Source organism: Uloborus diversus, chromosome 5, assembly GCF_026930045.1.
Source record: "Uloborus diversus isolate 005 chromosome 5, Udiv.v.3.1, whole genome shotgun sequence".
NCBI lineage: Eukaryota > Metazoa > Arthropoda > Arachnida > Araneae > Uloboridae > Uloborus > Uloborus diversus.
Window position 1 is genome coordinate 172540342 of NC_072735.1, and position 27531 is coordinate 172567872.

The window sequence follows — 27531 nt, forward strand, 5'->3', positions numbered from 1 at the left end:
TACCTGTATACCAAATTTCATCTTTCTAGGCCTTACCGTTTTCCCGGAAAGCGCGCCACACACACACACGCACAAACATCTTATTTTATTATATGTATAGATTCCACACTAGTTAATTTGAAATTTTAAAGTACTGAACAGTAGATGTTTGACAATTTCCTTGATGCTTGATTCGAAATAGTTCTCTTTCCACTTTATGGAGAGAAGAAAATACTGTGTCATGTACAGTCTGCTGCATGAGATGTTTTCACAGTTTCCAGCCCATGTAAAGCATTTGAAAAAATTGCAGTTTCAATGGGAAACTTATGCATCAGATTCGCTATTCATTGGTTGTACCCCTTCGCTTATTAATAATGGCAGATTCCAAGAAAAATCTTTTTCTGTTTCGGACAAGATGAACATGTCATTTGGAAAACAATCCAACTAACTCAGCATAACAAAAAAAAAATTGGGTGAGGAGCTGTTGAAATAATTTGTTATTTCGGGGTTTATTATTCAAAAGTTTATTTTTGCTTTATTTTAGTCGGGGGGGGGGGAGAAAAATTTGAAATTCGTTAAATAGAGGTTCGTTAAACCGGGGTCTGACTGTAACAGTATGCTGTTCAACTTTAGGGATAGGTTCCACTTGAAGAATTAGTTCTGAAATCAAAATCTAATATTTCACATCAATCGAAAAACCTAGAAAGAAATGTTGTTACTTTTACATTTTCAACAAACTTTTTTTCAAAGCTTGAAAAGTTATGAGCTTTTTGATTGAAGATGTCAAATTTAAGTCTCAAAAGCCAAAACTGGGAGGCAAGCACAGAAAAGAACACTCCCTAAGTTGGAGAGCCCCTAACTTACTATGCCCTGGACTAATTTAATAGCAAAATTGATTTGAAAATTTTCAGATTTATATTTCAGTACAGTGAAACCTGTGTAAGTTGACCACTCGTGGTGCAGTACTTTGACGGTCAACTTAGATAGGTGGCCAACTTATAAAGGGCAGTAATAATTTTTTTATTTTTTTGTCATTTCTTGCACCATGTATTCATTTTTTGATGAATTCAGCCTTATTCTTTCTGTTCAACTCACTTTCATTGTTTAACATTATGAAACACTAATTAAAAATACTATTCAAATATTTTAGTCATTTTTTCCTTGTTTTCAACCATATTAGACACTAATTCTAGAATTTCCATGTGTGCCCAGCTAATTTCCTCTGGCTTTCTCCTTTCTCAATTTATTTTCATATTTCATACTTTTTATTAATCTCAAGTTCAATTAACTTTCTTTTTGAAGTATTTTTATATAAAACTTATAGCAAAAAGAGCAACAAGCTCGACTCTCCCAATAAAGGCAAAATTAAAATGTCCTATCTCTTAATCCCTTGCACCAGAAATATGTAACTTTGCTCTTTAGAAGGCCCCACAGTGAGGGGTCAACGTCCTTAAGGGGGCTAAAGGCCCTAGAAATTGAAAAAAACTAGCACTAAGACTTGTTAACTTTACTAATAGACACTGCTGGCTACTATGGAGAAGCCCTACATATTTGGTTGCAGGGAGCACAAAATTTATAGATCCGGGCCTGCTGTTTAGCACAATTCTAGTGTTGCCACAACATATTGCAACTGAAAGAAAAGACTTTGTACTTTTGTACTGACACCTATTTTCTTTGAACAGATAGTAGGCTATCTTAAATAGAACAATGAATGAAAAACAAGTTTGGAGAATAAAGAGCAGTTAGTAAAATGCTAGTCTGTTAGTAAAAGCATTAAAAATTTTCTTGGAAGGCTATAAAATAAAAAAGATAAATAAATAAGTAATAAAATATAAAATAATTGTTGAAGAAAGCTTTAAAAAATAAACCAAGTGGTTAACTTACAAAGTTTTTTACAATACTCCAAACCAAATTTGTACATTAGTGGTCAAGATAGACAGGTGGTCAAGTTACAGAGGTTCTCTTTCAATATATAAGATAGGACTAATTCTGTTCCTGACAAAAGCAGTCAACATAGACAGGTGGGCAACTTACAAGGGTGGTCAACTTTGCAGGTTTTACTGTAGGAAAGAACAAAATTGGTAACCAAGAAAAATTTTTCAAGCACCAGAAAAATTATTTTTTACGATTTATTCGAAAAGTCATTGTAACTCTGCTTCTGAAGGCTTGTTCTGAAAGAACTAGATTCTAATGTAGCCTAGTCAACACAGATTTGTTGGACCCAGATCATTAGTAACTTTATAAACTTAAAGACATTCTTAAAGCTTTGCTGTGAAAGATTTTTTCTTTGTTAAAGTCATAAATATTGAACTTTGAAAAGGGACACTGAAGTATGGTGTTGTAAGAGCTTGAAATTTATATTTTGCCCTCGACGAGAACTTTTTCAGAAAGCTTAAAAAAAAACTTGCTTTTAAAGAAAATAAGCCTTGTGTAAAACAGGGTATCTTAGCTAAAAAAAGTTTATGTTAAAACCCGTTTTTCTCTTTTTCTAGAGGCTGATGACAGTACCACAGGTGTCAAATTTATCTCAGGCGGATCAGGAAAAAGTTTATCAGTGGATCAGCGAACTCGCTAGGCCTGATACTAGGGAGAATGCTCTTCTAGAATTAAGGTACCTGTTTTACAACACACAGAAAATTTTTAATTCCAATATTTTTATTTTTTATAGGAGCTCCTACACTGTCTTCAACCCTTCCCCTAAAAATGTTAAATTATTAGTTTAGGGAACAAATACATCTCACTGTTTACAGTGAAAAATAACTAGGGTCAGGTGGGGTGGAAATGGGTTGTTTATTAATCTTTGAGTTACAGGAAAAAAAAACTTAAAAAAAAAATAAAACAATAGTTTGATCAATTTTGGTTCAAGAGAAAACTGAATGGAAACAGTTTATTGGCAGCCTTTTTGAAAGTTACATTGTAAAAATCAAAATTATAACTGATATCTTAAACTTTTGTTTCTACGATTTTGTTTGAGTTTAGATAACATTATATTACTGTTATTTTCATTTAAAGAAGATAGCAGTTATCCTTTGTTAACTAGAAAAAAAATCAGAAAAGAAAATTTCCATTCATTTTAAGAAATATGTTAAAAAACTTTAAGTGGTGTGGAATGTGTATAATATAGGCTCAATGACATAGACTGGAATTAACATTTTTTCTCATTAAAAGTTTTTCTCTGAAATAAGTTGTTAATTTAATAGAAAGTTTTATGTTCTGAAATCCTTTTGTTATGGGGTTGCACTAAATCTGGTTGGATGGAAGACCATCTTTGAAGAATGGTTTTAACTTTTCGCACTTCATGCAAGTATCTGACATATGAAACTCTAAAGCATGCTGTCGATAATGAGGTTATCATTTGCCTGCCGCCTAATATGCCGCCAACCTCTAGACAAAGCCAGAGCTAAGAAATTTAAAAAGTATTTTATTGCTCAGGTTCTAAAATCTTTAGAATATAAAAATTCTTAAGAAGTCTTTGATGGGAAATTTTTTCACCTCCCCCAATGATGCAAAAATAGAGATTGAAGAAAAATAGATCAAGAAACTAAATCTGCCAATCCTCAATCGTGGACATTATACCTTTAATTACAGTGAAATTACAGACTATATTGTTCTATTGATTTTTACCTTTATATTAATATCTTTGTGTGAAAAAATAATAAATTCATATTTTCACTCTGAAATTTAATTTAAATAATACTACCCATTTCACCTTACCTCATGGGGTGGAATGGGTATGAAAAGACTTTGAAATAATAGCTTTTTCACTAAACAAGAAAATTATTTCAGTAATAATAACTATGGATGTATGAAGTGTATTGTTGAAATGTACAAACTCAGTTATGTTTTTTTAATTGTTGAATAGCAGATTTAAGTAGTTTGATAATTCTAAAAACACCTTTTTTTCCCCATTCCAACCCACCTGGCCCTACCCTTTGTATCCTTTATGGACATTAATTTATTTGCATTTCAGCTAGTGGGTTATAAATCTTTTAAACCTAAGTAATACATGTTCCAATTTTTCTTCTTAATCTATTTTCTTCAAAAAAATTGAAAGAGTTAACAAAGTAAAATTGCACACTAAACAAGTTACTTAAATTTTAATACTCATGATGTTCTTTCAAGTTTAGATTTCTAATAATATGCTTACATTGTTAGAAAGCGTACTTAGTTAAACACGCAATATGCTAACAGCAGGGTTTTGCGATTTAAAACAATTTTTTATCAATAATTTAAATTATGATTTTTAAAGATTAAAATTTTAAAAGTTCAAAAGAATGAGTTTGATGGGCATGAAGTTCAGAGTATTTTTATTAGAAAAACCATAAACGGCTGTGCATTATAAATGATCTTACCAAAAGAAAAAAAAGTGATTCATATCTAAGAAGGATTTTCTGCTTTTATATAAGAGTTTAGTAAGACCTCATTTGGAGTATGCTGTTCAGTTTTGTTCGCCTTATCTGAAGAAAGAAGTTTCTGTATTGGAAAAGGTTCAAAGAAGAGTAACTAGACTAATAAAGGGACTTTCAGATTTAAATTATGATACCAGACTTAATAGGTTTAATATGTATAGCTAGGAGCAAAGGCGAGTCAGAGGGCACATGATTCAGTTGTTTAAATTTATCAAAATGAAAGATGTTAATGGATTAAATTTTTGCACGGAAAGAAGGACGAGGGATCATTGTTTTAAGCTATTCAAATCTCAGTACTAAATTACTTTAGTACTGTTGTGGACACTTGGAACAGCTTACCAGAAGAGGTGGTAATGAGCAAGGGGGTGGATAGCTTTAAGGCCATTTATCTTCATTGGGGACTAATAGACTAGGACCAGCATGGTCAGATCCAATAATTGTCCAAGGAAGGGGCGGTTAATTTTTTTCGTTAACTCCTACTTTGTATCTATTTTTAATTTTATACATGCTTGGGGGGGGGGCATACCATTTTTGTTTGACATAAATAAAACATAGAAATTTATCCAAATTGGTTCCCAAGCCTATTCCTATCTTTTTCCGCTGAAAACATTAGTCTAAAATTGAGAATTTCGTCATCATTCCGAGACTATGTTTTGAAGCCCTCTCTCCCCTAAAATGATCAAGGATTGTCTAAAGTTACCTTTTTTGGAACTTGAGTTTCAAAAAATAACCGGAAGAAAGTCACTGAGCCAATTTCATTCATAAACACTAGCTGAAATGTCTACAATCGCTTCATTAAGACTTAAACTTTAAAAAATATCCGGGGAGGGGGTCTTTTAAATTGTCCTCCTAATGTCCCCAAAGATCATCCAAAAGAGCCCTTTTAAAACATCAATTCCAAAAAAATTTCGGGAAGAAGATTCGAACCCCTTTCCTTAATATATCATCAAAAATATCCTGTACTCGTGTTTTAGGACCTCAATTTGGAAAAATTGAGTGATCGCCCCTCCCTTTTATCCTTCAAGACCTGCCTAGCGGGGGGCCAGAGTCTGTTGCTGTTAGTCACATGTGTATATTGTTGTTGTTTAAAGTAAATTGAAACTGAAGAAAAACATTCATAATAGCAATAAAATCAAAAAGAAAAAACTTGCAAAAGATTAATTCTAAACAACTAAAAAAAAATTTGTTTTTCAGTCTTTGACATAGGCGTGCGCATCGGGGTCGCCAAAGGTACCGTGCTATTCCCATTAGCACATAGAAATGAAAGTTAATATGAAAATGGCTAAAATTTCATATTTTTAGGTTCATTAATTTCTAACCTCATGTGTTTTAAAAACGTTTTTTTACTCACAATATTTGAAAATTTTCCTTAAGCAAATATAGCTGCCATTCTAAGCGCAATTTCAACCTACTGGTACAGTGGTACACCAATTTCTGAAACCCCTGTGCACGTCTATGGTCTTTGATGAATTTCATTAGAGGAAACTCCATCTTAATGCTCTGGTATTTTTATTCTTTATTTCCATTTTTGATATAATTCAACATTTTAAAAAAATTTTATTTTTTAAAAAAGAGGAAGATGTTTATTTTGAAAGTTCAAAATTTGTCAGAAGCAAATATTACTTATATATATTTAAATTTAAAAGATCTGAAATGGGGAATAAAAAATTTTTTGCACCTGATATGCTCAGCTTCACGTATTGTAGACATACTGAAATAGCATTCACGACTCCTTAGTGGCAGAGATTGGGGGTGGAGCGACCGCCCCTGCACTTTTTTCTATCATTAAAGATCGTGTGAATGTTTTTAAGATTTTAATTTGAAAAAATTCCGGGGAGATCACCCAATGATAGCTTAAAACTGCATTTTTTAGACTTCAGTTTCGAAAGATTTCCAGAGGAGAACCTGTAAACACTCTTTCTCCTTCTCATATCTTCAAAGAGGGCATAAATTTGTTATAATATTCCAACTTCAGAATCTTTTCTAGGAAGCGAACCCGCTTCTCCCTGATATCAGTATAAATGAGTAAAAATTAGTTTTTAAACATCCAATTAAAGAAACAGGTTTGGAACTTGTCCTCCCCCTTTTCCTTTGAAGTCACCGAAGGTAGTCTGAAATCGACGTTTCAGAACTTAATCATTTCCAAAAGATAACCGGGGAGAATCACTGAACTCATTCTTTCCTCACTAAATCAGTCAGATATTCTGAAATAGCATTTTTGAAACAATTCAACTCTAAAATTTTCGGGAGAGAGCTCCTAGAATGCCTTGCCCTCAGTTTGCTAAAGTTGTACTAAATTTGCTTTTTTAAGACACCAGTTGCGAGATAATTTTAGAAGTTACCTTCACATCACCAAAGACTTTTGGTATTTTATTCAGCTATGAAATATTTTTGGAAAGTTTTGGAAGCTTATCCCCCTTAAATCACTCTTAAGGATAGCCAAAAGTAAAGTTTTCAGCGTTCAAAAATTTCTTGCCCCCGCACTTATAACCTCACTTGCTGCCTCTGGAAGAAAAATACCACTGCATGCATTTTAATGCCTGCAGTAATGTAGCATAACGTGATGCTAATTAAAATTAGCATCGCGTTATTTCAGTGTAAAAGATTACGCTTTTGAATAGCATGTTTAGACACAACAAAGCAATGAATTTTCTTTTCAAATTGGCAGCGAGAGGATTGCTTGTTTCAACAAGCAATGTAATTTCACTGCCACTATTAGATATAATCTGACCTGATGAACGCATGGTCCTGCAGGTTCATGGATTTGGGCACCACAATTTTACGAGCTTCAAATGGGGTAAATATATTTCTTTATTCCCTTTTCGAAAACTCCACATGAAAAATGTGCAGATAAGTTCAATTTAATTTTCTTGTTTGGAGAGATTCTCTACATTTAGAGCAATTTTGATTGACTGAGCTCGGTGCCTTTTTGATTCCGGCGCCGCCATGCGTCACACGACCTCGAACATAGGGATGGCGCGGCCCTGTTTATACCAATCCTCAATTTGTTTCAACTTTTCTGTTTGACCAATTGCATATATGATTTTATTGTAGTGATTAAGTTTATCAATTCATAAAATGTCTACTCTAATGAATCTTTACCTTGTAATTTGTTCAAATACATCTATTTTTTAAGCAAAAAGAGAGAAGCTGTTCCCGAGTTGGCGCCGATGTTATGGCATTCTTTTGGGACCATAACTGCTCTGCTCCAAGAAATCATAAACATCTACCCTGCAATCAATCCACCCACTCTCACTGTAAGTGCAGTTTTTGTCCAATTTTCATATTTCTGTTATTTGTGACATTATGATGCTTGTTGCACATTGCTGTATGCATTTGTGCACTGTTGTTTGTTTGCTGTGAGCAATTTTGCACTTTTTGAAAAGTACCTATAAAAACTCCAGCAAAAAATTTCCTACTTTTTGTTCTTTGGCCACTCTGATCCTTGTGATGCATAAAATTTTTAAAATTTTATTCACTGATAATGGGACATCCCAGTCAATTGCCTCTCTGCTTTTTGGAAACAATGTTATGCATTTGTGCATGTGTATATATGATATGTATAAAATACTTTGCCCCCCCCCCCCCCCCGGAAAACTTGTAAATTGTGTACCTAAAGTTATCTGATATTTTCCCAGATGAGTCCTTAAAATCTTTTGAGAGTCCTTGAAAAGGCCTTAAGTTTTACTTTTAAAAATGAGTATGAACCCTATTGTAACAGTTTCGATACAACACGATACATATTGACATGATTTTAACTATGTGCATGATTAATATTAGTGTAAGAAATTTAAAAATTAAATTTTAAAAAATTGCACCAATTAAATCATTTATTGTTTTTGCATCCTTTCCAGGGTTAGAATGTATCAAAAATATCTAATATTTCGATATATATCGGATATTTTGATATATATCCGATATTTTCAATTAGCACAAACTAAAGTCTTCAAAATATTAAATTCATCCTCGAATCATTCTTTATTTTCTCATATTATAATTGCAATATAAAGACTTAAAATCAAGGTTTCTTTCATTATTTATATGTAATATTTTATTTTACTTTTCTATCAATTTTAATGGAGTTAATTTAGCATTAGCTGTTTTACTCATTTTTCTTCTGTTAGCTACTTTTACAGTTATATGATTCATCAGAAATAAATAATATGCATTATTTTGTATTAAGTTACCGCCCTAAGCCAGGGCTAAGGCAGAAATATTAATTATATTATAAGTATTTCTGCCTTAGCTCTGGCTTAGGACGGTAACTTACTACAAAATATCATGCTTTGCCATCAATCTTCAAGTTGAACCGCACCATTGCTACGGTCACTCATCTGGTGTGCTAATTCTACATTAGCTACCAGTTTGTTTGGCTCTCTTGGCTCCCTTAAGAGGTTTTTCACCTCCAGCTCATGTGATTCCTATTCCGGGCTGATGAGTGCTAAAAAGCACGAAACTGCAGTCCTGGGATGGAATAACTGAGCTGGTGGTGTATTTTTAGTAATATGTATTAGTCGATGCACAGTCACAAGACATTTTCTTCTTTTCTAAGCAATGTTTACTATTTCATTTGGCACTTTTAATGTGAATTAAAATAGTTGCATTACTAATAGTTTAATGAATATGAAATGCAAGTAAAAAAGGAATATATTACTTTGTTATATCCTTATATATTATTTCTGTAGCCTGTTTTTGGTTTCTACGCGAGATTTTCCTCAATTCTTGATCGATTTCTTTGATTTACACCTTATCTTAAAGCTTATCGTGCAGGCTACTGATGAAAAATAGAACCACGGTCTAAAAATTGTTTTTTCGGGCAAAAAACCTGTTTTAAAGAACGAGAATGAGGTTTTCGGTTAAATTTATAACTTGCACTGATACTGACAGAGCTGAATAGCTTGGTCGGCAGAGTGTTAGACTGGTAACCAGGAGAATGCGTGTTCGGGCCCACATCCGGACAATCTGCATCAAAAAATTAGAAAAATATCGCGCATTATACGAATAACAAATATGAGGGAATACATGAGGTAGAAACGTTCCTGTTATGAAAACGTGATGCAACACGGAGCTAAATTGATACTCAATAGTAAGGTTTTTTTTTTTTTTAAGCTTTGGCTCCGGGAGGAAAATTAAAGCATAATGTAAGCGAAAATATAAGTATCAGGTTTAAGATTTCAGACTACATTGGAATTGTTTTTTGTTCAGTAAAATATAATAAATTGTATGTTGAAATATAGATTCTTCTAATGAGTTTTTGACTTTTGTACAAAAAAAAACTACCTCAATTTAAAGGGTAATATATATATTTTTCTTTTTGCAAAAAAACAAATAGCGTATCACATTTTTACTACATTTGAAAAGCTACGCTTAAAAAATAACTTAGTTCAAATTATTTTGTATTTTAACCGTGCTGTTAAATGATGAACACGTGCTGCCATCTAAGTCATAATGTTTCAAACAGCCTGCGATAACAAATTGTAAAAATTTTCAAAATTAAAATTACCTATGGTTTTTTTTCGGTAGAGCGTTCGGCTATAAACTGTCCAGGGCTCCCAAATGGTCCGCTTTTCCCGCCAAAGTCCGTTTTTCAGGGTACAGTCCGCTTTAGACCGCTTTTTAACATTTTGGTCCGTTTAGTCCGCTTTTGTATTGTTTTTACTAAAAAATCAGATTTTAAAAATTTTCATTACATTTAAAGATACTGTGTGCTGACTTATGTTAAGCCCGAACACGCTGCCGCGCCCCGTTTTTCTATTGAACTTGACTTTCTGGTATTATTTCGCTTCAGATTGACGTCATTACTCCTCCTCCCACCGCTGTAACATGGAAATCTAGCAAATGGAGAAGTTTGGGGGAAGAGTTATGACGTGAAATCAAAGCATTTTGCTACCGATATTTTTCACGGGTTCGTACGCAGTTGAAAAAAATCAAGAATGTTTCATCAGTGGAATTTTCTGAACTTGTGTTCGATATGTAGCATCGCGAAAAATTACTTCCTGTGTTTGTGAGTTCAATCTTTTTGCATCTTGTTAATATTTTGATGTTTTTGACAATCAGAAGTTAAAGATAAATAAATACCTTTGTGCTGAACAGTAAAGTAAGACAAAACAACGTTAGAAGAATCACAAATTTGTAAATTGTGCTTCTTCTAACGTTGTTTTGTCTTACTTTAATCAGAAGTTACTTTAGCATTCATTAACTTAGATTAGCTTATTTTATGTTTAATTACAATAAATAATAAACTTTTTTTTTCGGAACCATGATAACATCAAACTTTCTTGGACTTCGCCGAAAATTGCTTGCTGGGTTTTGAGATTTCAATCTCTTTGCATCTTGTAAATATTTTAATATTTTTGGCAATCAGAAGTTATTTTGACACACTCCACCATAGATTAGCTTATTTTTTTGTTTAATTTTAATAGATAAGAGACTACTTTTTTTTTCGAAACCATGGCAACATTGAACTTACTCGCTTTTGCATCTTGTTAATGTTATGATATTTTTGGCAATCGGAAGTTATTTTGACATAATACCTCCTTAGATTAGCTTATTTTTTGGTTAATTTTAATAGACAATTAATTTTTATATTTTTGGTACCATAGCAACATTGAACTTTCTCGCACTTAGCGGAAAGTGCCTGTCGTGTTTGAGATTTTAATCTTTTTGCATCTTGTAAATAATTTGATATTTTTGTCAATCAGAAGTAACTTTGACACACTCCACCATAGATTAGCTTATTTTTTGTTTAATTTTAATAGATAAGAGACTACTTTTTTTTTTTCAAAACCATGGCAACATTGAACTTACTCGCACTTCGCGGAAAATTGCTTGTCGTGTTCGAGATTTCAATCTTTTTGCATCTTGTTAATATTTTGATATTTTTGGCAATCGGAAGTTATGGCATACGCCACCATAGATTAGCTTATTTTTTGTTTAATTTTAATAGGTAATAAACTACTTTTTTTTTTTTCGAAACCATGGCAACATTGAACTTACTCGCACTTCGCGATGTTTTTTCATCTTGTTAATGTTATGATATTTTTGGCAATCGGAAGTTATTTTGACATACGCCATCATAGAATAGCTTATTTTTTGTTTAATTTTAATAGATAATAAACTTTCTTATTTTTGGACCATAGCAGCATTGCACTTACTCGAACTTCGCGAGGAATTGCTTCTTGTTTGAGATTTCAATCTGTTTGCATCTTGTACATATTTTGATATTTTGCGCAATCGAATGTTATTTTCACATATGCTATCCTAGACTAGCATATTTTATGTTCAATTTTAGTCGTGTTTAGTTTTAGAGAATTTTTTTTTTTTTTGGAAATTATGCCAACATTGAACATACTTTGCGAAAATTTGATTCTCTTGTGCAAGATTTCAATCCTTTTGCATCTTGTAGTTATTTTAATATTTTTTAAAATTGGAAGCTGTTTTGACATGTGCTACCTCAAATTTTTTTAATTTTATTTTTAAAAACTAAAAAACTTTGTATTCTTATTTTAAGTACTCATAATGAGTATTTTCAATTTGAAAATATAGCTCTATGAATCTAAACTTACACATTTATTTATTACATTAAGTTATCCAGTAAAAGCAGGCTCAAATTTACATTCAGTGTATTTATCGCTTAAGCTGCATTTGTATATTTTTGGGTATGGTAACTTTAATAAAAAAAATTTTCTTTCTCACTAATTTTTATATGAACTTGAAGACAGTTACAATATTTTTTTGGTGCTTGAACAAATAATACATACATATGAAGAAATGATTTGCAAACCTCTAATATTTTTGAACTTAGTCAGTTAGTAGCATAGCCAGAAATTACCTCCTGCTTTGGTGTTTGGTCATAAACTCTCATATGTATATAAACTTACCATATTTTGGCTGGAAATATGTGTAAAAACCAAGGGCTGTGGAGGGGGAGGGGGACCTCCTGGCCTCCAAACTATATCTTCTTGTCTTGCAGTACCTTATATCAAAATGAATTCTCTTTAAACTTGTTACATGAAAAATTTTGTAAACTACTATGTACTAAGGTGTTTACTGTAATAACTGTATCTAAAAGGTCTTTATTAGGTATGCACTGATTGATCGGTCACTTGGGTGATTGTTTTTAACTAGCCAGTTTTTACCTGTTAAGTAGTAGAAAATTTATTTTACAATTCAAGTTACTCTGTAAGGTGGTCAGTCACATGCTTGCTTGTCACTCCCCCCCCCCCCCCCCATCCAAATGTTTGTGTGAATAATATAATTCAATGGATAAGAAGTTCAGATGTACAAAAGGTGATAAGGATTTATCATTAAAAATCATTATTTTGGTTAATTAACGAATTATCTTCACGTATTTATTGCCAGGCAGCTAATTTGCCTTTTGGTGCTACCCTGGGTTTAACTATGAATGGCCCTCCCAAGGTCCTCTTTTTAATCCTAACTGGTCCTCTTTGCTCCCCTTTTTGATTCAAAGTGGTCCTCTTTTACTCTTTTCTATGGCTAAAATGTGTTGGGAGCCCTGACTGTCTGAACTTCGGACCAGTTCGGGCTGTCCCACATAATAACAAATTAGCAGTAATATTACGTATTATATGTACTCATAACATACAACAGATAACACACGTAATAAAATAAATTCAGTGGGAATGCTATTTGGTGTTTCGACTCCTTTATGCAGGCTACAGTTATTATTCAGATAAGTTGACTGCTAATCGAAGGGTGTTCTTCCCTTTTTTTTAAGCTTTGACTCCGTCCAGACCACTGAGCATAACGTAAGCATAAAAAAAGTATTAGATATACCTCAAGGGAATCCTTTTTATGCAGAAAAACATTTTCATTGTATGCGGAAATGTAGATTTTTTTTAATAGTAGTTTTCGAACTTTTGTACAAATGAAAAAATACTATGCCAAATTAAAACTAAGAGTTTCAACCAGTAAATCTTTAATTTTTTATTCGAATACGATATAAAACATTAAAGTTATTATCTTCATTAGTAAGAAATCATTTTCTACTCCTCTGCTTTCGGCTGAAAAAAAAAACATTTTGTCTACGTTCGAAAAATTACATTTAAAAAACGGACTCGGTTCAACTGGTTTTGGTTTTGAATTTTAAGTGTTCGATTAAAAGAAAAACATGTGCGGGCTTTTAAGCCGTACAGGTTAAAGAAGCCTGCCTTGGGAAATTGTTGAATATTCAAAAATAAAAACACTTAATTTTTCAACCGAATTTATTACTTCTCTAGAATGTTTGTTTCAATCGCTACGTGGAATCTTCCTCATTCTTTAATCAAATTCCATGTTTTACGAATAATTTTAAATCGTATTATGCTAGCTAATGACAAAACATAGACGCATGATCTTATATTTTTTCGGCGAAAAACTTTTTTTACTGTGTTTTATTACGCATTCATTCAATGAATAGCATTCGAAAAGGAAGGCACAGTTGCTAGGTTTGGAGCATCGTACTGTTAATCAGAATGGCGCCAGTTCGAATCCGTGCCACTAAATATCTCTTTAATGTTTCTTTTTTTTTTCCGTCGGATGCTCACATGGGCAGGACTCTATTTGTCACAACCTGCTTTTTCACATGCAAAATTACTGATTTTTCACGTGTCACTCAGTCACACTTTTAATGATATTTATATTTGCATTGAAAATACATACAACCAAAAGGGGAGCGATGATCAAATTATCACAACGTTGTATTTAATGAGGCTTTGTTACCGATGTCTTCAAATTACATGCCTTCTCTTGTGCGCTTACTTTTTTCTGTTTCCTTTTTTCGGTTTTTCTTCATAATATTCTTTCTTTGAAATTTTAAAGAGCGAAATGCCTTATGAAACGATTTGAAGTACAGTGCGGAGTTCCGCACGGGTCGACTAGTTGTTGTATTAATGCATCATAAAAATATAGTACATAACTTCTTAGTTATTTTTAATAATAAATGAACATTATTACTATAATTTACTACTTTTTATATTGAAAACACTGTAGCTGAAAAAACAAATATCAAAAATATCATGATATTTTCAAAATATCAGATATATATCATGATATATATCAGCGAACCCTGATCCTAAATATAAAAATATTTTAATTGGATTTATATAACTATATTAGTGTTTATGGGAAAGCAATATTGATGAGCAATTATCTAATATTCAGTGTAAGCTAAGCCAAATCGTAAAAACAAAGCGATTTCTAACATTTTGTTAAATTTTCTACTTTGGTTTTTATGTTAATCTTTGGTTTCATAGGGGGGAAAAACAATTCAAACCTTTATTTGAATTTCAGTAAAAGAATAAAATTGAAACTAGGAAGGACTGTAGTCAAATTGGATTTTTTTTTCTTTGCATACTTTTTTGTGAAATAATTAATAAACATTTTATCAAGCTGGTTTTTAAATCCTAACTTCCCGTATCCTCAACTTGAAATTTATTTTAATTAATGTGTATCAATTATGTTTTCAAAGATGAAAAACAAGTGTGCTAATGGAAGAGGAAAGAATCTTGGTTAAATGTATCAAGTATCAAAATTACATTTATTTAACAGGAAGCTGAAATATATTTTTTATAATGTATTTTTACGGAATTCCAGTTAGAATCACTTGAATGCACTGCCAAGTATAATGATCTTTGAGCATAAGTCAAAATATTTGGTTAATTGGTTTTTAACTATGCATGTTATGTATAAAAATTAACAAAAAGACAAATGCATTATACTGTCTTTCCCCACCACACACTCACGCCTAAATGACTGGCATGTTGTGCTATTTTATATTGTATACTAACTACCAAACAGCACGACCTTGAGGGCCACAGATCTCGATGAAATTCTTGATTTAGGTCAGTTCACACTAGATATGAACCTAGGTAAAGCGGTTAGACTGCATAGGCCCTAGTACTGCTGCAACGGGGGTCCAAAGTTGTTGTTTGAGTCCAGAAAAGCAATGGTTTTTCCCTTGAAATTAGACTTTCTTTACCTTTTTGTTGATTTGCATTGCCCTATGAGTCAAATGCATTCACAATATCCCCCCACCCCTCGTTCTACTGACAAGAGACGTCAAATGTCTTCGAAAGGTAAATATTGTCCCAAAATTTCTTATTCCATTAAAAACGCCATTGTAATTCTGAAATCCTGCAAATCAGTGTAGTTCAAACGGCAAAATCTTGAGGGTCATGAACTTGGATAAATTTCTGAATTTAGTTCAATTCGTATTAGATATATGACCCCAGGTAAAATAGTTAGAGTAAATAGCCTTTAATTCGGCTGCAAGGAGGGTCTAACTTTGCTGGTTTGGCCTCGGAACTGCAATAGCGTTTTCTTGAAATTTTGGCAAAATATTTGCTGTCCTAACATCTGTCGCGTCTCTTGTTAGTACAACGTAGGGGTGGTGGAATTTATTCTATATTGTGAATGCATTCAGATGAGTGATACTGCTATGCAGTATCAAGAAAAAAGTTTAAAAAAGGTTAATTTTAATGGAAAAACCATTGCATGCTGGAGCTAAACTGGAAACTTTGGACCCCCATTTCGGCCGAACTAGGGCCTATGCAGACAATCCACTTTACCTGAGCTCATATCTAGTGGGAATAAACCTAAATCCAGAATTTAGTCCAGATCCGTGACGCTCAAGGTCGTGCCGTTTGGTCGTAAGATGTTTATTTTTTACAGTCAATGATTTATTATTTTTCTGATTGTTATATGTAATAAATATTGTAAATAAAACTACTTTTTATCAAAGTATCAACTTTACCCTGCACGTCATCTAATTTATAGTAACATAACTTAAAAGCATTTTGACTAATACTTTTTTCTATTATCTTTGGTTGGATTACAAGTCGTAATTTTTCTTTCTTTCGAATTTGCAAATCATTATTCAAAAGCTGAACTCACTTTTAGGCCCTGTAATCGGCTTTCGCCGATATATATCAGTCGATATATATATATCACGATATATAGATTTATTTTTAAAATATCATTTTCGATATTTATTTTTCGAACTACGGTCTTTTCAATGCAAAAAGTGTATTAATCAGAGTAATACTGTTAATTATGAAAAATAACTAAAATAATATGTACTATATTTTAATGATGTATTAATAATACAGGGTGGCGACAGATCAGGGAAAAGTCAGGGAACTTTATTAATCAGGTAAAAGTCAGGGAATTTTGAAAAAATAACAAAAAATCAGGGAAAATTTATTTTATGAAGAAAAATATTTTTTTTTTCCTTTACAAAATTAAGTACTCTAATTCCCTGCGCATTTTCTGCCAATGATCTGTTAAAAAAAAAAGTAAAATTAATGAGATGTGATTATACACTGCCGCATATCTGTGCATCTTTTTTCCTCAACATCTAAGTATTGAATCTTACTTATTAACCAAAGGATGAACTTCCTAAGACTGCTTCTGTGTCTGTTAGGTTGTTTATTTTACCTAGCTTGAAATTTCCTTTTACGCTTTCAATGCGACGCAAAATAAACAACCATACAGGCAAAGAGGAAGCCATCATTAATGCCTTAGCTTCTTTGCCTTTATTCCATTGTCTTGAAGTGATTAGCGTACTGTAATCACGATCTCAAGAAGAAATCTTTGGTTTTTGAATTAATACTATAAAAGCTTAAAAGTTATCACTTCTTTGCATTTTCAATTTAATTGCTAAAACTGAACTTTCAATTAAAAAAACTTTGTTTTTTGCCGTTATACTATTTGTTGCCACCGCAGATTATAAAGGCTTTCTTTTCTTCAGACTTAAGTGATTCTTTAATTTTATAACCAAGTTGTATTCTTTTATGTTTTGAAATTAAGTAATTTTTTTTTTTATTTTTTTTCTTGCATTTCAAAGTTTTTTTTACAAAAGCAATCTAAGATATTTTTTTTTTCATTACATACTGAAATGATTTTAAATAGAGTTAATTTGTGTACTTAAGTAATTTTTTTTATTGTTAAAATGCTGTATTCATTCATTAAAACCTATGTTCTTGATTAGGGAAAAGCTCCCTATGAATGGATGTCAAATGGTTTCATCTGTTTTGCATAAATATTCTATTCTTTCACTTTACTTGTTATTCTTGCAACAATTATTATACTGTTTGAAAACTTAGTTCAAAATGACTTTAATTACTTTTAAGTTCTATCTTAAATACACATATGTTTTTAAGAGTAATTTTAATAGTTTCTTAAAATTCTCATGCTAAGTGGTTTCTGGAAGTGAAGTATTTTTTTTTTTTTAATTTTCTATAATCTTTCTATTGTAGAGAAATTTAATGTACTGTTTTGTAGGTTCCCCCCCCCCCCCCAAAGATTGACTTGATGTATTTTTTTAACCATTTTATTTAAAAAAAAGTAACATCTTTTGAAAATATATCTTTAGTTCAACAACGTTACACAGCTTAAAACGTTAAAAATACTGCATTTTATACAGATATACAATGGATTTCAAGTAGAGCAAAGAAAGAAAACCATTATCATTGGTAATGTAAATCAGGGAAATTTGGTGAACTTAATCAGGGAAAAGTCAGGGAACTTTTTTTCACAGTTCCTGTCGCCACCCTGTAATACATCATTAATATAACAAATTAATATAATTCTTTTTACTTGTATTTTATATTCATAAAATTATTAGTAATGTAACAATTTTAATTTATGAAACTGATTAATTAACATTGCTCAGAAAAAAGAAAATGTGTTATAACTGCACTGACTAATACATTTCATTTACTTTTTTAATTGTATAACTGTAAAAGAAACTAACAGAAAAAAAGAGAAACAGCTAATGCTAAATTAACTCTATTAAAATTGATAAAAATGTAAAATGAAATATTAGATATAATTAATGGAAGAAACATTCAATATAAGTTTACAAATTGTAATTATAATATAGGAAAATAAAGAGCGATTTGAGGATGCATTTACTATTTTGAAGACTTTAGTTTGAGTTGATTAAAAATATCGAATATATATCAGATATATATCAAAATCTTGTATATTTTTGAAAATATCATGACTTTCGAACCCTGCTTATAATATTTGTAACATTTTTTTTTTAATCAGTAACAAATTCTCAGTAAAATATTAGGTAGAGAGATGAAGTGCTTTTCACCAGTATGTATTAGTATTGTTTCTTTTTGTTTCTTGTTTGAAATTTTTCATACATTGATAAAAGCATCATTAAAAAATGAGTGTTTGTTGTTCATTTTCGCAATTTAGATTGTCCTTTTCTTGCAAAAAGGAAATTGTAGGTTTAATAGTATTTTATTGATATTTTGCAACACTGATTTTTAGTTTTACTCATAGATTTATTTTTTATAAGAAATAACTTTATATAATCTTTAACATTGTTCATCTTGAGTACCAAGAAGGCAGAAGAAATTTGATTTTCAATTATTGAAATTGCTTAATCGTTGTAATAATTTTCACTTTCTAGGCCCATCAATCAAATAGAGTCTGCAATGCATTGGCACTCCTACAATGTGTTGCTTCTCATCCTGAGACCCGTTCCGCCTTTCTACAAGGTAAATTTATCAAAATATGACTATGTTTTGGTTTTGAATTTACGTTTAAGCTTACTTTTCATGTTACTAGTAACAATCAATTGCCAGGGTTTGGTTCCTGGCCAACCCCTTACCAATACTAAATTTTATAGTTGAATTCTTTTTTTCAATTTGGTTTGTTAAAATTAAAACTAATTTTGCAAGTGAATTATGTTGTTCATATATTTCTTACAAATTTTCATTTATTTTATTTTCAGCCAATACTCCATTGTATTTGTATCCGTTCCTGCATACAGTCAGCAAAACAAGGCCTTTTGAATATTTAAGGTTAACAAGTTTAGGTGTTATAGGAGCTCTTGTTAAGGTGAGAAACTGCTTTGTGCTGATATTTACTGTCATTGTTTGGCTTGTACGGATGGAAAGTATCGTGGAAAATAGTTCTGATTTTGTGTTAATCTTCCATAGAATCCACTGATCGCTTATTTTTGTCACACTTTGCCCTAGGCTAGACTTTTTCAAAATGTGTAGTCTTAATGATTTGTAAGTAAGTCACGTGATGTGACGAGGAAAATTCCTAAACTCTGTAAACAAATATCTACTTTTTCATTTGAATATATATATGTAAAAAACATTCTACTGTTGATAATACAATGGATGCCAGTTTATTGAACCAGTGGTTAATTGGATCAATTGCTTTAGTGAATCAGATCCTAAAAAACAGAGCAAAATCTAGCTGTACTGAATTAGCCGCTTTATTGCATTAAAATTGTTTAGAACAATTATTGGTTGCTGCTTATAAGAAATAATTAGTATTATTTCTTATAAGCAACAACCACTGTATGTGTTTTTATTTATATTTACTTTTAACTGAGTAATATTTGAGGTCTGAAAAAATCAGGAAACAGAATTTATCTTCTCAAATTATTCAAATTTTATTTTCTAATATTTTATTAACACAGAAAAATGTAATGTATTTGAGAAATATTATCTAAATAAAAATATCAGAACTGGATATAACTTGACAATATAAAATTTAAAAACAGGGGCCTCCAAATTTTTTGGATTTGTGGCACCTGTTGAAGTATTAGAATTTTCTCACGGCTCACCCCCCCCCCCCCTTTTGTGTATGTATAGTGATACTTAAGCCACTTGCAACACCCCTTGCTTCACTTTGCTGCACCTTTGCCGTGGCAACCAGTTTGAAAAACCCTGGTCTATAATACAAATATCTAAACGTAAATTTACTTTGTTTAATTTTTCCAGACCTAAAGTTGAATCAGTGTTCTGAATTTTGCAATATTATCAAAGAGTTAAGAGCTTAAATAAGGAATTTTCCCAATATGATAAAACATTTAATGTTCTTCCCAGAACTGCAAAGCTGTTTAAGAAAACCAATTCCCAAGTGAACCAGGTGAAATGGTCTTATGTAAGAACTAGAAGAACTCGGCCAAATTCCAGGAGGAACTTGACAAAATAAGGAGGAAAAAAAATCAATTTCTTTACAAAAGTGCAGTGTTGGAAAGCTGCCAGAAATGTTTTGGGAGATATTGCAGACTAGTTGAAGTATTGAAATTCCACCAAAAAAAAAGAGAGAAATATATGCAAGCTTATTAAATTCTGCTTGGAATGAAGACATTTTAAATACTTTTAATTGATGGAGGGAGGACCCTTTTCGAGTTTACCTATGAATTGTAACAAAATAAAGTTCTATAATCGACAGCGTTAGTGATATAATTTTTAAAATGGTGCAAGATTGAAGCTAAATAATAGCTTCTATTTTATTGGTTGTAAATTTTCTAACATTTTGATCTTTTCCAGCACTGAGAAACAATTTTGTGTGAATAAAATTATATCTTACGGTTCACAAATCATGGAGAGAAATATTGGTCTTTAGCTAAAGAAACCGCATCTGAACGGAAAAAAAAAAATTGTACTGTCAAACAAAGTTTACTTCAGTTATATGCATAGTTTCATTATTTATTTTTTTCTTTTAAAGTACCTGACAAAATTTGCATACCAAATGTGCATGAAATTATAATCACTTCAATTGGTCTCACAGTAACTTAGATTGTTGTATCATTGATCCGAATGTCTTCCCTAGGATTGCAGAAAAAGTCCAGTGCTGTAAATTTCCCCAAACTATTAATTTTTTTGTTGAATCTCCCAAACTGTATTTGAACCATATTTTAAAGATTTTCTGTGTAACAACTTAGTAGTCTCTTATATTATGCAGCATAGATGTAGTAATTGTTTCTCAGCGTCATCTGCCAAATTTATTCCATAAAAAGCTTTTGTACAGAAATTGAAATGTTTACTGGTTACCAAAAATCCAAAACCATTCTTAGAAGTGTTTGGTTTCTTGAAAACTAAGACGTTAGAGTTGGACTGATTTTGAGTTTGAAGGAGTCATAGTTGGAAGTTGAATGCTTTCCATTTTCCAAGAGTAGGAATCTGTTATTTGCCCTTAAAATCTACCTCTGCCAATGCTAGGGAGGTGGAGTCAAAGTCATCCTGGTTTTGGAGTTAATGAGAGAACCACAGGCTCTGAAATTGTTGCAGCCGAAATCTGTCATTTTGCTTCACTCTCTGCAGCCCTGTTTAACCCAATGAGCCCCCCCCCCCCCCAAAAAAAAAAAGAAAAAAATCCCTTGAATCTGAAGTGTACAGTCTCTTAGCTCAGTTGTTCGTCTGGTATTATGCACCCTTGGTCCACCTCAAAGCTAGTCTGCTTAATATCTGATGTTTTCTTTTAATACAAAATTTCATTCTGCCCTTTTTGCATACTCATTCATTGTAAGAAATATAGTAAATTCTGTGCAGTATAAACTAGTTTTTATTTTGTGAGAAATGTTTGCCTCAATAAGAACTCAATAGTCACAAAGTTAGACCTAACAAGTGCATTGGATACACTAGATGCATTGCCCGGCTCTGCACGGTTTACCTAAAAAATAAGTTATGTCAAGTGACACATGTTCAATCAGGTTCAATTCCTATCAAAATTGTCATCCATTAAGAAAGAAAACGGCAGATCAAAAATTCCCAAATAAACTTAACGCAACCTAAGATAAATTGCCAAATAATAATCAAAAGGGAATATTTTTACCTCAAAACAAAAAAAATATTTAGTTAGTCAAGGGGAAAAAGTGGCAGTCTTCTGAATTGTTTTCATGCTAATTTAAAATAAGATCGCACAAACGATAATTTTTCTGATGTGAAATTATATTCCATTTAGGCTTAAAAATGTTTTTAGATTTTTTTCCCCAATGATTTTACAGCCTGGGATTTTTCAAAATTCGAAGGAAGGAAATTAATTTCTTAGTTATTTTTCACGGGCTTTTGAATGATGCAAAAATCAAACCGGTGTGATAGTTATTTCGGGTAGAAAGAGCCATTTAATGCAATTTTCAGTCTAAAAAATTTAAATGGTTCAGTTCTTTCTTTGGCGTTCAAAAACCCCTCTATGTTCCTTCTCCGGGGGGGGGGGGGGGCAAATACCTCCCTAAAAAATGTGGTAGCGATCCAACGTAAACTGGATTTGTATAAGAAACATACACACATTCTTTGTTTTATTTATATAGATTTTTATTGCTATACAGACTGAACTAGAACTCGCCAAAAAAATTTGAAGCTCAAGATTCAGCTGTAACTTCTCTTTTTAAAAGCCATTCATAAAAATTCATTGTTTCTGCATTAAATCGTAGATTTTGTAATGTGTTTGTAAAGGAGAAACTTAATTTATGAACTATTTTCTTATAGTAAAGAAAATGTTACTGAATTGCTCTGTAATCTTTAATTGTATGTAAATTTCATGGAAAAGCATTACAAATCTTGCATTAATGGTTTCTACAATGTGTGTCAACTCAAGTGGCAAATAGCTTTCTTTTAGCTAAAGTTTTAATCCAAAATATGAAATTAAATTTGTTTCCTTTAATTTTTACAAGTTGTTTAAAGGGTTTTTTCCCCTTTGTTTTAGACTGATGAACAAGAAGTGATAAATTTTCTCCTGTCGACTGAAATAATACCACTTTGTTTAAGAATCATGGAATCTGGCAGTGAATTATCCAAAACAGTAAGCAGTAATAATTATTTTTAGGGCAGTTTACTTAAAAATGACATTTTTAGGGGCGTAAGGGGTAAAATAAAGTAACTTTAAATGTTGCAGTACTGTATTTCTTTAATATAGTTTATAATCTAATTTATAAAAATTCCTTGTCACAGTAACAATGAAAATCAGTTATCCAACGTTTTGAAGCACAAAAAGTGCCAATTACAGCAGACACATGTTTCGATGTTACAAGGAACACCTTTTTCAATACAATAAAGTATGAGCTTCTGGATGAAAAGTCATCCTAAAAAAGCAATGCGTGGAACAGGAGAAAGTATAAATACCAAAAAACAGAAGTTTAACTAAACAAAAAAGAAAAACATGTCCCCTGGAGCCAAAATTTATTATAATTCCATGGGGGGGGGGGGGGGAACTGTTAAGTAATAAATTTCCAAGAACCCATACACAATGCAAATAGTCTAAAAAGAAAACCATTCTGAATAAATTAGCAATCAATTTACTGATGGGAAAAACTATGTATGGAAGTGATGTAACAAATGGAGAAATGCAGAAAAAAGAGTGAAGGATAAAAAAATTGGAATTGGTTGATCACAAAACAAATAAAGCAAGAAATGAAAAAATAAAAGTTAGAAATGTATGACATTTACATAAAAATAGTACAAAAACTAAACCAGTTTTAGTAAGAGTCCACACAGAAAAAAAACAGAATTGCAATAAGATCCAAGATCATTTGAACTCCTCCGACTGATTTTTATGAAATTTTTTATGTGTATTTGGTTAATATGAGAATAGGTCGTAAAGTATATTTCATACCATAATCAGGTTATCCCTATCCAGATTTTTTTTTGAAAGTCATTGTAAAATCCATTGTTGAAAATTATAGCTAACACCATTGTTGAAAATCATTATAAAAACTATTGTTGAAAATCACTGTAAAAGCCTTGCTTTAATTAATTACAAATATTTTATTTGTAGACGAAGAGAAGATAGCAACAAAATTTTTTGAAATCATAGAGTTTTCCGACGTTTTGCCAGAAAGTTGCGTCATTTTGACATTTTATTCTGCATTTCTTTTGTATCGCAAAGCAATGCGTGCCAAATTTTGAATGATACAAAAGTTTTGTCTGCTTGTGTGCATGTGTATTACTGTATTGAGAAAATGAATGGTTGGTGTTTTTATCGGTAATCATTGTATACAACGCTCCATTCCTTTCTGTCAAAGATCTCATCCCCACAAACTTACAATACATTCGTTATTTTTTAATTAACAAGCAAAATATTCACTAGAAAATATTTGTATGGTAGAACAATTTTTGTGGGGTCAGCTAGTTAAATATATTTATCTCTTTCTGGTATAAAAATATTGGAGAAATGTAAAAAAATTGAGAATCTTCTATTCAAAACAATACAGCCTTTTTTTTTTACAGTTGCAATTTTCCTGAAGCAATTCTAAACATAATTTCGTTACAGCTAGCTTTCTTGTGCCATTAATTTTGTTTTCAACTTTCAGTTTATCAATAGAATCCGCATGGTTTTATTGAAGAAATTATTCAACATTGTGACTTGAATTATTTTGTTTTGACTAATTTTTTAAAATGCCTCTTTTTCCATCAAATTCTTCAAATATGAAAGTTTATAAACTGCCATTTTAATTTTCAAAATATAAAGCTTTTTATCACAAAACTAATTATAGGAATGCAGTTTTAAATCTTGAATGCCATTTTAGTGCTTTTATTGTGTGCCGTTTTAATCAAATAATAAAATATACTTAAAAATGTTAAGAAGTTATAAATGATGGAAAAACATATTGCCTGTAGTTATTCACTATTCATAAAAGCTAACATTTTTGATATGGGACTGCTCATTAGTCTTAACTTCAATCACTTTTTTTTTTTTTTTTTGTTAGGTTACAACTCATTTCTAAAGTACAAATTTCAGGATCTATTTTTAGTCTTCAAGTCAGAAAAATTTATTAGTAAAACTGCCTTTGCTGTTATCCTCAAATCAAATTATCTTTAATGCTCTTGCCTGTTTTTAACACGCTTTTATTAGCTTCACCTGTATGTATCTTGTAACGGAATCTCGCAGCTCAAATTTTGCACACTTCCTGCGATCGGATTCTTTTGAAATTTGGCATGCGACCTCAGACCCGATGACAATGCAGTATTTTATAATCAAATTAGCTCTTTTAATTGTTAGTTTCCTCCGATTTTAATCAATATTTTGACATAAATCCAACAATGAAAAAGGAAAAATTTTAAAAAATACATTAAAAAATGCTCGCAAAAATTGTTTAAAAATATCTTCAAAAACCTTTAATTTTTCTGCATCAGACAAAATTTGTTCCAAGGTAATTAGAACATGAAATATAATTGGTTTTTAACTAATTTCATGCCAAAATTTAGGTGAGCCTTCAATTGGAAATTCATTGCTGATCAGATCATTGTTAAACAAAACTTTTATTCAAATGCATCTCAACTTTAGTACAAAGTAATGTAGATATGATTTCCGCACACATACATCGATGACTGAGATGGATTAGCTGGATTAGACAATTACTCCACAGGCGAAGTTGAATGCTTTTAGAGCTCGGCTATTACACTTTAAGGGATACAGTTGCTCTTTTTGGAGTTCGAGAAACCACGTTTCAAACGCCACCCGAGACCTTTAGTTGCTTTTTTTGGGCAAATTTCATGAATATAAAAGATTTTGAACCATGTTGAAATGAATATTTTTTCTTAACACAATTTAAAACTAAAAAGAAGAAAATAGTTTAAAAAACTAAAAAAAACATGCTTTCATAACAAAATGAACTAAAAAGTGAAAAATTATCTTTGGATGGATAGTAGTTGACCAATTAAGTGATTGGTCACATATCACCCAAAGTTTATTAAAATTTAATATGAACACTAGGTTGAAAATATTTTTTTTTTTTTATTGTTTGAGGTAGGGATGCAACACATTTTTTTTTAACTAATATTTATTTTTACTAAATGTCCGTTGAAAATGGGAAATAATACCTATTTTGTGAAAATTAAAAGCATTTCCATTACTCATCTTGAATTTAGTTACATTAAGTATGTTTTATTAGCCTTTCATCCCTTCAGTGGGTTGATAAAGAGTTCCGTGCTGGCTTGGGAACTAATCCCTGGGAGTTCGGAGCTCGGTTCATTACTTAACTGGAATATATGCTTTGCACCGCAGAGCCCTCGGTCTTGTAAACTGAGATGAGAACAGTAGGCCTTGAGTTTAATTTCTAAGATGAAAATAAAAGAAGGCCAACTTATTATAGTAAATGGCTAATTTGATTTGTTTATCTGTTATTCTGTATAAATTGTCGATGATTCTTTTCATGATATAATTTGATAACTGATAAATGTGGGAAAATGCTATGTATTAAAATTTCTACACTGCTTTTGCTTAAAGTACCAAGGTATTAAAGTGCAAGTTTTGTAATTCGCCTATCTAAATTTTTAAGCAAGAAAATTGGACTTCTTAACTTTATAATTTAAAAAAAAAATCCCCCTAAAAAATCTTTTAGTAATATTGTGTTCTCATTTAAAGCTTAATCTCTCTGCCCTTCCCCTGCCACTAAATTGTTTTAAATTTTGTGACCTCAAACTGAACATTGACGGTATTTTAAGGTTTCTCAAAAACAAGATTTTGTCTGCAACATAATTCATACAAAAATATAAATAATAAGAATGTATTGTAGTATACATTACAAATGTATACGTTAAAGTACTGACGAGTACATAGTACTTACAGTGTTTGTAAGTATGCCTTTTTAAACTCGATAGGTTTAGAGAGGAAAAAACTTATAGAAAACATTCTTGCTGTCTTTTCCTTCACTAATTATCCTCAAAGCTCAGCCATTGCTTGATGAGAGATGACTGCAACAAAAATGATTGGAAGTAGTTTTCCTGGTTTCTTAATGTGTTCAAAAATGCGATTTTTTTTTTTTTAAATCATACTTACTTCTAATATGTTTTAACATGTTTCAGTAATGATTCTTTATTTGTACAGGTTGCCACCTTCATCTTGCAAAAAATTCTTCTAGATGAAACGGGTTTAAATTACATTTGCCAAACTTATGAGAGGTTTTCTCACGTTGCCATGATTTTGGTAAATTCATTTATTTCTTTTCACTTGTTTAAAGTGTTTGATTATCTGTTGACCATTCAGTTGCCGTGGTATTACTGTGAAAGCACTTATTTTCACGTATCTCTATTTTCGCGAAAATGAAGGTAGCTATGGTGGTGCAAGGTGAAAATTTTGTGAATTTTATATCATCACCTCAGAGCAACAGTAGGATGGATATCTTAGTGTTATTCCTGGGATTAGATATCTTACTGTTGCTGTGAGGCAGCGATTTGAGCAGAACTGCAAATTAAAATCTGAGGCAAAAAATATTTTTCGAGACTTAAATTTTCCCAATTAAGACGGGCTCGTGAAAATGAGTGCTTTTACAATAATGTATCATTTATTAAAAGTAATAAAAAGGGAACTCTGAAAGATAAAATGTATCTACAGTGAAGCACTGTTTATAAGTTTCTCTTTTATGCGTTTTTATCAATTATACGTT

General features: G+C 31.4%; 1 protein-coding gene across 1 annotated transcript in view; it reads left to right on the top strand.

The window, feature by feature from the left end:
* The window catches only part of LOC129222034 (CCR4-NOT transcription complex subunit 9-like), a 34837-nt gene that overhangs the window by 1885 nt on the left and 5421 nt on the right, over positions 1–27531 (top strand). Inside the window, exons 2-7 of the mRNA XM_054856451.1 lie at positions 2472–2590; positions 7525–7645; positions 18814–18901; positions 19138–19244; positions 22854–22949; positions 26973–27071. Coding sequence (XP_054712426.1) covers positions 2472–2590; positions 7525–7645; positions 18814–18901; positions 19138–19244; positions 22854–22949; positions 26973–27071 — 630 coding nt within the window. The remainder of the gene's footprint in view (positions 1–2471; positions 2591–7524; positions 7646–18813; positions 18902–19137; positions 19245–22853; positions 22950–26972; positions 27072–27531) is intronic.